Source organism: Camarhynchus parvulus, chromosome 4 (assembly GCF_901933205.1).
Source record: "Camarhynchus parvulus chromosome 4, STF_HiC, whole genome shotgun sequence".
NCBI classification, from domain to species: domain Eukaryota; kingdom Metazoa; phylum Chordata; class Aves; order Passeriformes; family Thraupidae; genus Camarhynchus; species Camarhynchus parvulus.
This window is the reverse complement of record NC_044574.1, coordinates 70,768,421-70,781,032: the sequence shown is the minus strand read 5'-3', so window position 1 is coordinate 70,781,032 and position 12,612 is coordinate 70,768,421. Positions and strand designations below refer to the sequence as shown.

The 12,612-nt window shown below is 37.8% G+C and overlaps 1 protein-coding gene across 7 annotated transcripts in view; it reads right to left on the bottom strand.

Moving 5' to 3' along the window:
- INPP4B (inositol polyphosphate-4-phosphatase type II B) overlaps positions 1-12,612 on the bottom strand; it is a 309,017-nt gene that overhangs the window by 86,373 nt on the left and 210,032 nt on the right. For all 7 annotated transcript variants that reach the window (XM_030947361.1, XM_030947363.1, XM_030947360.1 and 4 more), the window contains 2 exons: positions 6,019-6,149; positions 381-485 (listed from right to left, as the gene is read on the bottom strand). In XM_030947361.1, the coding sequence (XP_030803221.1) occupies positions 381-485; positions 6,019-6,149 (236 nt within the window). The remainder of the gene's footprint in view (positions 1-380; positions 486-6,018; positions 6,150-12,612) is intronic.

Below are 12,612 nucleotides of genomic sequence, written 5' to 3'. Positions count from 1 at the left end.
CCTGAGAAGGACATGAATCTTACTGAGCATTGTGCACTGAATCATGACAGTTCTGCACTGCTACAACAGAATATTTTTAACCATGCATAGGTTACCAATACATTTCAGTGAGCATATATTCTGCATTTACTTATTTGCCTGAAGTGTCATAGGAACAAAATGAGCACATCCCTGGAATCTATTTTTAGAAAGGAACTTAGAAGAAATTTAGTTAACCAGCCCTTAGTTTTCCAAGATGTGCAGTAAATGTCCACAACTTGTGGCATCAGAAGATGAGGCAGGGAAATTCCTTGCAGAGCTTTGACTTTGGATGTGATTTCTAAATTTCAGTGAAACTGTATTTCAAAGCCTACTTTGTCATACTTGGGGAGTTTCTTTACCTTTCAATCGAGGACTATGCACATGCATTCTTTGCAGATGAAGATTTATTGGGATGAATTCTAGTGTTTTTTCTCCTTTGCTACAGCTTGATTTAAAGGAAGAACCTGAAAAACAAAAGTTTAAAGAATCATTGTCTTAAGCACCCAGATGTTTTTGTATTCCTTTTAAAGCAAGACAATACTTGTATGTGAGGAGTTGTCTTTAATTTACCTTCAATGGGTAATTATATATTACAAGATGAAATGTTCACTACCTGAGTCTCAGCATGTATCCATACTGGAAGCAACAAACCAGCATTTAATTCACAGAGCAGCCTAACGTTTTTATTCTAGGAGATAGATACTTTTCCCTGCTGTCTGAAATCAGTCTGTAGTCTGCTGGAGACAATGTAGCACTTAATGTGCATTATGTTTATTCTGTGCTAAAACTGCAAGGTTACAGAACTGTGATGGCGCTGCATTTTTCCAAGTAAGATTACTTTCTTCAAAGAAAAGTATTATATTGAATAGGCTATGAGTTCTTCCTGGAAAGGTCACATAAAGAAACACAAACTATCTTAAGGAAAGCTATATATTTGTTCACAGGAGGCATGATGCCTTGGAAAAACAAAAAAATATTAATATGGCCGCGTATTTCCAAAACATTAGATTTTTAGTAGTTTTATAGTAGTGTAAAGCAATATAACTAAAGTCTGACGGTATGAAAATATAGTTTACCTGAAGCTATTTAATACAGAATCTGTGTAAAATAAAAGGGTGTAGACTAGGAAAGAGAGGTGGCCTTGTCTTCTAACTCAGGCAGCCCAACATTTACCTAGGCCACTTTTTCAGCATCCTATCATTTTGCCAACTATTAATTATTAGAACTAAAATTCCTCTCATTCAGATAGAATTTTTAAATAAGTTTTTCCAAGGTTCAGCCTTTTTTTGAAGCAAACACATAAAAAGATAAAGAAAATATTTTAAATTGTTTTTTGATTGCCCAAACAAGACTTGCTAGTGTTTATCTGTTGAAACTGCCATAGGACTAAGCGCTGAGCCTCCCAATATAAACCACTCTGCCAGAGGGCACCAATGATGCTCCAGACCAGCCAAGCTTGCTTAGGTTGCTCCCTAAGCTTAGGAACTTAAAATAATAATTTAATACAGACGAAGAGCAAAGCCAGGAAGAAAAGCAATTCACAGGAGTCAAAATTTTAGATTAGACAGGAAATCCCATGATGCAGATTGAAATCAGGAGCTGGTGATGATACATCTGAAAAACACAGGCAATTAGGGGCGTAGCAAAGGCAACTCAAACTATCAGAAAAGGTAATATATGTAAGAAATAATTCATGCTATCAAAGAATGTATTTTATAAAGACTGTGAAATCCGAACGTGTCTCTCGGATGTCTATCCTGAGATTCCCGGACACAGCTAAGATAACAATTGACACTTTAGCGTAGGAATAGACGCTTGATCACCGGTATCTTGAGTCTTCAAAACCGCCTGAGAGCGATCATCATCCTGTGGATAACATCAATCAAGACAGTCAGGGACTACCAGGATCATACATGTGAATACATGGCTTCTCCGAATTCAATCAACGCTGGCTATCCACCAGGAGATGGCCTTTGTCCAGCTCTGCACACTGAAAGAACCAACTATGCATGTGAAGAGTTACAAAAGAAACTGGGACTCCTTCGCCTCGGGCACAATAAACTGTATAAAACCTCGTTGCTAGAAGCAGCTTGCGTGAACGCGGCGGGATCCGATAGAGGTCGGATCCAGGTTCACCCAGAGCCAATCCCAGGCTCGACGCTCTCTTTGGCTGTGGTGGTTTTGAGGACCGTATTTTAGTTGCGCAAAAAGATAAATAAATATTTTCGCATTTTTGATAATTTGGCTCTCAACTGATCACTTAGAAAATAAATGAAAATAGTGCAGGGAAGGAGACTGTAAGTAATTTGGAAACAGAACAGAAGGTGATGTAATATATGTTATGAAATAATTCATGCTTAAAGAGAGAATGTATTTTTTGAGATTGTAAAATCCAAATGAGTCTCTGACCACAAGCAGCCCAGGGACAGATGTCTGCTTCAGAATGTCGAAATTCCTGAAGGCAGCAGGAGAACAATACCTCCGTTTACCTATGGACAGACGGGGCCAGTGCGATGATTGTAAGAGTAGTCATCGCTGGACTGACACCATCGATGGAGATAACAGAAGTAGCCAGAAAGATACACCTGAATATCGCCTCCCCCTGACAAGATCAGTGCCTGCCACTACTCAGCACCGATCCCCGGCGCGACGCTGTCTCTTTGGCTGTGGTGGTTTTGAGGACCGTATTTTGGTTGCAGAAAAAGATAAATAAAATCTTTTCGCATTTTTGATAATTTGGCTTTTCAATCGATCATTTATAACAGTGGGATGATGATTCCTGAGAATTCAGCCGAGACCAAGTTCAAAGCTTAAGGATTGATAACTGGACCTGAGACAAGAATACACTGTCTGAACAAGGAGAGCATAAGATGACAGCAGATTAAGAGGACAGGTGAAAGAAGAGTAGGAGGGAGAAGAGCCTGCGCTCATGAGTACACTTCTGCCCCAAGCAGGAGCACAAGATATGCAGCATTGCAGAATTGTGTTTTTCCTTTTTTCAGGGAAGACCTGTGAAGCAGGTATCCCTTCCCAACCAGTGCCAGAAAATGACTGGATAAGGACCACCCAGCTGCTATCAGTCACTAGATTTTTTCAGGTATGAGATCCTTTCAGTGGAATTAACATCTACATCTGCATTTACCAATGGCATCCATACAATAAAACTAACTTTAAGTATAGTTTCTTTTTAAGTAACTTCTTACGTTTCATTTAAGAACTAAAAAAAAAAAATAACATTCCCTCAATTAAAACAGTTCTTGTTATTATTGTTTATATTGTAAGATCAAACTCTTCAAAGTTAGGAAATTCCAGAATATAGATGCAACTTTCATCTGACTCCACCTGAAGAACTGTGAAATGGGCTTCAATAATATATCATGTATGAGCTTTTACCAGTTCATTGAATGTTCAGTGTCTTTGCTGCTCCATTTAAAAGCAGTGATTCAATATGTTGTTTCCAAATTTTATTTCAGTATTTATTCAGGATTTTAACATGTTGCTCAAACTTCCCTCAAAGTCAAGGTTATTAATTTCCTCAAATCTGTCTACTATATGCATATTAACAGCCTCTAAGGACTTTACAAATTTTGATAAAATAATTTTTTTAATTGGTTGAGTTATAATTTCACCCATCCTAATGTCACAGAATAAACATTTAAGAAACAATGCATCAATATAAGATATGGAAGAACTTGTCCTGCAAAACACTCATTATAATGCAACATAACATTCCATTTTGGAAGCAGAGCTCCCACTGGGCTGCACTGCATCCATAAGTACCAAGAAATTCTGCAAAACAACTTGTGTTTAGTGCCAGGCTTCCATGAAAGAACACACTAGCCACTTCTCAAGTCTGACATGCCCACCTAGGAACTTTGTGACAGAGGCAGGGATAGTGTCCAGTTTTTGAGAACAATATTTAATTGCCTTAGCCTTGATTTTCTTTTTTCCCCCTTCTAGGGCTAGATGAATAATATATTTTTCCATTTGATAACTGAAACCGAAAAAAAAGTAAATTGGGAGGTAGCAGAAATCATTTGAAGATGATTTCAGGTCCAACTGAAACAAACACATAATTTTCAAAGCTCCACTCCTCCCAATATCACCAAATCTGTGCTTTAGATTTACCTGAAATTACAGGGATTTTTGTTTCCTAACCCTTATATCTTCCTGGTATGTTTCCTTACAATAAAATGCTTTACATTCTCTAAAATTCTCCCATTACTGAGGATAAAAGTGTTTGCCAAAACACTTTTTTAAAAATAGTCTTAACTTTCTTAAATATCCATTTTCAATAAGTATGCTGGTAAACCAAAATTGCTGTCTAACACTAATGTGGCTTCCTCGTACTTCCACAGCAATCTCTCAATTTCAAAAGAAATTTAAGTGGTCACCTAACAGCCTTTTCCACTAAATTCCCAAATAGTTTGGTTGAGTTGAAGTGGGTATCACTCAGAAAGCCCAACATGAGAATGTGTTGGGGAAGCATGAGCATATTTTGGAGCAATTTTATTTGCAGGTGCTATCTGCCCTTCTGAACAATTCAACACAAACTCAGGCAATATTCTAAGATGAAGAAAGACACCTGCACTGGCTGAACTGAAAAGCAAAATGGTTTTTGGCATGCCTTGAAATATGTTGACCTGAAAAGTCTGAATTAAAATTGTGCTCACATCCCTAATCTTAGCAATTTCTACTTCATAAGTACTTGAATTTCAAGTAGCTACAATGTGCTCCCAACATAACTATTTGTTCAACTACAGTATTAAATCAAATCTATGTCTGGCTTGCTTTTCTAATCAAAGAATACAATCGTGTATTAGGTTGCTTTGTTTTCTGATTAATGTCCCTTTCTCTTTTACATGTGCTGATTCGCTCCTCCTGGATAACCTCGGTTTCCCAGGACCACATTATTTCTCTCAAGACCCAATTAAGATGGGTCCTTTAACATTATAAACCCTTTAGAAAGTCACTTTGCACAATACAGGTCTTGCAGGGTTTATGTTTAATAGATTATATTGTCTATTTTTTTAAATCTCAAAATGTCCTTTCATGATTTTCCTGCATTATAATTATTACATTGGATCCGTCGTTATCTGTATTTATTGGCTTGCTTATGACACTTTATGGAGTGCTTTCAAGATTAATTAGCCAAAGATTGAAAATACATATAGCTATTATTTAAAACAGAATCACAGGAAGTGTCATACTGGGTTAGACAGTAGATGCCAAAATTGGAATTGGGATATTCTGATGATGACAAACAATCATCAATACAAGAAATGTCACTTCTGCAAACAAAATGGAAATAATTATAAAACATTTAGTGCAACACAAGAGCTTTTTTCCCCCACCAAATATTTAAGCAGTTGACCAATTGCTTTCAAAAAGCTTACTTTCAGTTAGAGACTGGTTTTTTTCATACACTAAAATTGGATTTCTCTTCTTCTGTGACCAAGCATCTCTGCATCCAGCTCTGGGCTCCCAGCACAGGAGGGACATGGACCTGTTGGAGTGAGTCCAGAGGAGGTCACAGAGATGCTTACTGGAATAGTTCAACTTGGAAAAGAGATTTCAGGCTGATGTAATTGCAACCTTTCAGTACATGGAGGGAGCTTACAACAAAGCTGGAGAGGAACTATTTACAAGATCATGTGATGACAGGACAAGGGTATTCAAACTTAAAGTGGGGAGATTTGGATTAGATATTAGGAAGAAATTCTTTCATGTGGGAGGGGGGTGAGACACTGGAACAGGTTGCCCAGAGTAGCTGTGGATGCCCCATTGCTGGAAGTATTCAAGGCCAGGCTGGATGGGATTTTGAGTAACCTGGTCCAGGTGGGCTAGAACTTGATAATCTTTAAGGTCCCTTCCAATCCGAACCATCCTTTGATTCTAAGATTTTTATGTATTTTATTCCTGCTGAATATGCCAGTGTTTTATAGCTAACAATCTAGTAAGTTCTGAAATGTTCCAGATAAAATCACAGATTCCTACCTGTATGCTTCCCAAGCTCTGCAAGAGTGTCCTGGTACATACTCAACATCTGATCACAGTGAGCAATTACACTTTTGCGCATGTTGTCCCAGTGAGGAGCAAGTTCTCCCAGGTCTTTAAGCTCCTGATTCCTGTACCAAAAAGCAAAAAGAGAAGGCACTAATTAACTCATTAATCCATTAAAATTCATCCAAATTAATCTAAAACAAGTTTGCTACAAAACATCAGAAAGATTTCCTAATTGAAATAAAATCCCTTTTCAGAATGCTTGTAAGATCTGCTTTTCGTCTCTGTTTTACAAGTACACAATAAATTATGTCAGTAGATAATGCAGTAACTTTTGTGTTCAAAACTCATCTGGTATAAATGCAGTAACCTTCAAAATGAAATACTATTTCTTTCATGAAAGAAAGAAGCCTTCCAGGCTCCAGAGAGCTGTGCTCAGAGCAAGTAACTTTCTGTGAAGAAATATTAAACACCATTGGAAAGTATACAAAGTTTCTTTTTCCCGCAAAACTTTCAGTATAGTTGTTTTGATGCACTACTCTTTGTATACTTTCATAAACACTTCATAAACATATTTCTAGCAGTGTTTCTACAAATTCAGTTTAATCAACACATCAGCTCTCACCACATTTCTTCAGGATTCAAAACAAAACATCCACAAAAAACCCCAACACCAGCTCCCTAAAATGTCATGTCCAGCCTTACAGTGTTCATCAGGTCAAAAAAGTACTGCTATGGTAACCAAACATGTCACTGGAAATCCAAAAGGAAATCCTTTAATAAATTATCGGTTTTCCTGTACACTCTTGAGAGCTGACCCGAGTGAAATAGAGATCATTTGAATTTCCTGCACAAACAAGCTTAGTACTTTGGGCTTTCTGTTTGGTTTTTCCTCTTGCAGAGGAAGTTTCTCCTGTATCTCTCCCAAAGCCATTTTGTGGGACCCGCTTTTAAGGAAAATAAAAGATCTTCAGTCAGTCGTCAAACATCTGGAATTTTGCAGGAGAAAATGTGTGCAACACAACCAGTTTTCATTATTTTCCTTGGAGCAGCAAGAAGAGTGTTTCACTGCAATTCTTGGAAGTCTCCAAAAAGTCTTCCAGAAGACAGCTCTTGCATACAGAAAAATTATGTAAGAAAAAGCAAAAATGGGGGAGAAGAGGTGGAAAGAGGGAGGAAAAGACCAGTAAGCTTGCAGCACAGGAACATAGAGCTCACTTATGCGAGTAGCATATCTGACCATTAGTCAAAAAGTCTTAAAATTATTTCTTAAACGGAACAGCAACACACTGGTGATGTTTCCCCCATGATTACTAGCTTTGCATTAGTGTGAACAGTGCAGTCAGAATAAGCTCCATAGGCATACCTCTGCTCCTGGTGTAGATGACAATCAAAACCAAAGAGATTGCACTGGAGGCGGAATTAAAGCATTTCATTTATACATGTTCTTGAAAATATCAACATGGAAAGAAAGATTACAACAGATGAACTTGTTGACAGTTTATGTTAATGATATTACTACTTTTTGCAATTTAGTTGCTCGTGAAGCTGAACCAATTAAACTTTCCTCCAACAATAGAAACTGGCAATGTTGTAGCATAAGAACAATCTGCCATGAAGGGGTATGAAAGGAAAAACCAAACATTCTCAGTGACCATTTTCTTTGCCAGTTTTTAGCAGTATAACATCAGGTTCCCTTTCAATTAAAATCTTAGGGCTTCCTTCTCAGAGAAGTGTGTAAAATTTGTCAGGGTACACAATTTTGTTTATGTGCAGTGATAATATTTTGGCCCTTAATATTTATGGTGTCTGATTTAATAGTTTTAGCAACAATGTTTGGACCTGGCTGGCTTCCAAAACTTTACTACTCCTTCTGTATAGGAATAGAGTATTCTATCCAAGAACTATATCCCTGCCTCTATCTAAGCTCATGCCTGGAACTCTTGGTCTCAAACTGAAGTTAAACAACAGCAGGAATAGAAAACTTTTGTCTGATAGTAAAACATCCAACCAAACCCAAAAACTTGTTTAACCAGCTGGCTATGAGTTAACTCCACTGACACCAATAGCAATGGGAATATTAATTTTAATAGGTTTTCAAGAAATATCAAATCCTGCCCCCACTACTGGTGACAAGGCTGGTATTTGTTTCTTCACAGAAACGTGTACAAATCACTGAAGTAAAAATTCAGTCTTCAATATGTTGCAAAAAAGACACATCAACAATACTTAAAGTGAGAGTACAGTGCTATAGCAATCTAGAGCATACACAGCATGGAAACTTTAAAGACTACAATTTCTGAATTTATTTTCATTTTAAAATACAGCCATTTTAAAAATCATTTCATTTTAAAATCAAAACCATTAGAAAACAGGATTATATGACAGACACTTCCTCAGGAAATAGCCTCATAGCCTCACTTTATATCTTTATTTCTTTTTCTAATGAAATTATAGAAGACAGAGGATTTAAATTGGATTTATGTCTTGTGGTTTTTTTACAGTTTATCACTGCTGTTGTTGACTCAATACAATTCTGAGTTATGAATGAAAAAGAGTTGTCTTTTCTATATCTAAACTCCATCGACAATATTCCACAGTACCAAGTTTTATTATTATTACATGAAAGGCCTTTTCTAAAAGGAAACAGAGTGGAAAAACTATAATATTTTTCATTTTTGAAAAAGTTTATGGTTCATACTAATACAATTGTTGAAATTTTTAATACTATTTTAATACTTTTATGTTAACTTATTTCATTGAATAACTTTAAAAACACACTTCAACCAGTAATTGTCTCAAACAACAATTGTGCTATAAAAAAATTAATCTTTATAATAGATATTGGTTCTACAGAGGGCAAATCAGTTACTGATCCAACTTTTCAATGCATCCATGGAACTTAGCTTGTCAACTGTACAGGAAGCTTACAGCAAACTCTGTGTTGTTAAAATTTATTTATCATCCCCCTACTCCAAATCTTCTTTCAAAGTCTTTTCCAGGTAATTGCTCTCATCACTGTCACAGATCTTGGGCTTTGCATCAACTTAAGCACATCTTACAGAACGAAATCCAAGCTTTGTCTAGAGCTGTTTGTCTTTGGCTTGCTGTTCAGCTCCTCAAACTACCTCCTGGATAGTCTTTTCTGCCACTGCCCAATGCAAAATCCACCCAAGAACATGTCTGAGCTTCCACTGTCTCCTGCCTTCACTAATCAGGTACATCCCTTGGTGGCCTTGGCATATTCTTCACCCGTTTGCATCTAACCAGAATGTGGATGTAAACAGTCTGCCCCATTCCTCTTTCTCCAACCTTAAATATTAGTTAATTAGCTAATTCTTAAGTCTCTTTTAGGTACATTTTGATAATCACATTCTTTCCTTTGGTAGATTAATTATGTTCTGAGAAGTCCATTATCAAGAAATGGCTGAGAATCTGAGCCCAAGGTTCAGAGTCTATCTTTGATTTACCAACTCACGCAATTTTATTTTTGAGAACATCTTAGATGCATGAATATAGTAAACCACTAAAAGCACCTGAAAGAGGCGCAATGAATTTCCTGTATGATTCATGTTGGTAATTTCTACTTAAACAGCTCCTGCTTTGTGCCATGCACTTTAATGACAACAGTAACAAAACAAGACTTGCTCATCGCTTTAGATACAACAGCTTAGAAGTCTGAAGGAAGAATATTCAGAGCTAAAATACAGCCCCCTGATTTCTGTAAGGAGTACTTTGAACGAGTGGTACGAATCATGTTGCAAAATTATTTGAAGGAGGTCCCAATATTGAACTCATGTTTCTAACGAACTTGTTTCTGCAAGTTCAGAACCACCAGCAGTCCAGACACCATTTCAGACTGCACAATAAAAACCTGTGGTCAGTGACAATAAATCAAAATATGTGGTGGCCTACAGCTGGCCTGTAGGCCTCACAGTATAAATAATTCCAACTTTATAACTGAAATACATTATTGATTATATAATTACCTTACCTACAGAATTCAACCAGTAAGAGCAGGCCCAGGCCATTGGGGACTCAGGCTGCTATTGGCTGGTTATCTGGGACGTAACTGGCTCAGCCAAGAGGATTAACCTCATGGGCTCCTTACGTATATAAGGATGTGAGCTCTCAATAAAGTTGGCTGTTGCTGCATGAACACAGTGTCAAGTTGCCTGTCTCCAAAACTCCAACTAAAATAATGCGAAACATCAGCAAGATGTTAAGATGTGCATGAGGAGTGAAAAGGGGGCAATCCCTCAAAGAACTTTCTTGGTTGTGATTACTCTGTCTCAGAAAAGAAAACAGCAAAAATAGCCACTTGCATCATTACGGACACAAATCCTGACAAATTGAAAGACGAAGTTGAAAAGATCAATGTAATTAAAAGAAGAGGAGATAATTAAGAGAATATAAGATAAAAGCACATAAACTGAAAATGCTGTATGAAGACCAAGTAGCAATTTTTTATACATACAGCTTCAAAAATCTAATGATGTGTTTCCTAGTAAAGCAAACATGACAAATTCAAAACCTAGAAAATGAAGTGATTTTGGCCTCCACCAAGCAAAATTAGCTTCTGAAATCTACTTTCACAAAACATCAGAAGCAAAGAGTTTAGCAGGATTCAAAACAAGAGGAGACATTTCTGCAGATTATATTTGCAAAACTTCTGTAATATTGTTACAGCATAAAAATTCTGTATATTTATCAAACAGGAGCTTTGGAGTAAATATACACCATAAGCTTTGGGATATGACTCAATCACTCATACATAAAGGAAGTTTAGAAGCTTCTAAGGAAAGGAGCACAGGAATTATTCTTCCTCACAAAGTTCACTCTAAAATGTATGGATAACCGCTTCTTTTTTTTTTTTTTTTAAAGAACAGAATCAGATAAAATTGCTCTCATTTTTCTTAGCTACAAGATATGCTTCTGTGATATACAGGCAATAAACTCCAGACAAACAATATAACATTCCCTCCAGAAATAAAATACTCATAGCTTTTTCACTCTATTGTTTCCAAACCAGGCAAATAATTATTATGGAGGAGTCAATAAGAAAAAAAAAAAGAAAAAAAAACCAAAAATGAATGAAAAAAAAAGGCATGTTTTTCTTTCTCTACTAATAATCTCATTTTAGACTCTCTTGAAAACAGTTGCATTTTTGTCTTCTTACAGAATTTCCCAAAATTATTCCAAGTTTTGGTAAGCCTGACCTGACAGGCAACTGTAAACTTCAATGGAAGTTGCGCTTACCTTTGCATGCCCTGAACAGTTGGTTAGAAACAAACAAACAAACAGAAAAAGAGAAAAAAAGCAGAAAAAAAGAGACAAAAGAAATCCCACATGAGTGTGGGAGGAGGGCAGGGGGAAAACGGGGCGAGGATGCCTTGGGAAGACACTCCTGTCTAAATGTCAATCAGCCGTGGCTCCCTCCCAGTTCTAGCAAGTTCCATGTTCTCCGATGCCCCATTGGACTCTGTTACAAGACCACCCTCTTCCCACATTTTCATAGGTGTACCTCGTATCACCCCACCTTGTCCCCTCCTCTGAGCCCTGTCCCTACTGGGTGATGTGTACCCCGACCCTGCCTACCTTCTCCCCTTTATAAACCCTGGTCCCACCCCAGTTTGGGGCTCGAGCTCGCCCTGGCACTGGCTCCCTGCTGCTGTGGTGGTGTCCCTGCTTCCCTCCCTCCTTGGACCCTCGGACTTCCCTGCAGTAAAGCCAGTCGGATTTACGCCAGTGTCTCGAGCCCTCCGTCACCCTGGTCACACTGATGATTGTGGGAATCCATAAAATCAGAGGGTTTTAGGAAGGCTGTAAGTGACAGGCCTCAGATACAGCAGAATTGTGAACAGAGCTAAACCAGCAGAAAAAATTATTTAAACTGTAGAAAAGATATGGGTGGATAAAACAATAGAAGCTGTGTATAGTGCTTGTATAGGCTTTCTAAGTTGCAAAAAGTTTATCTAGCAAGGTTAAGCTAGCTTATGAATAGGGCTCTGTGCATTGTCTCTTATAAACGGGCATTGTATTCGAAAATAAGCAAGCATTGTTTTAGCCAAAGCTATGTGTGCTTATGGTGATCGGATAGAATTACTGTCAATATGCTTTTGCTTTGTGCGATTGACTAAGAAAGGTTTATGGTCTGTTGTAACATTAAGTTTTCTGGCTTGCTGCCTGGACAGCGAGCTGTTCGCATTGCTCCATTATCATAATGTATATGAGACTGATGCTGAAAAATAAACAGCTCAAGAGGCTCTCCTAGCAGCCCCCGTCCTGTTTGTGTCTGTAAATAAACTGCTGGCGTCAATGATAACCACCCGGGACTGCACGCACGGCGGGCTGAGGGGTCGCTCCTCCGGGATCCGCCAAGGAGTTGCTCTGCCAGCACCTGCCCAGGAGTTCCCCCGCGGGGAGGAACCATCCCGCACATGAGCAAACTACCCACCCCAAAAAAGGCAACAAACACATTTAAAAATACTTTAAAACCTCTTTTCCTATACATGTGAGGAGAATAGACTGAGGTTTACAAAGCCATTATAAGATTTTATATGGTTCATTTTATATGAAAACTTTAAG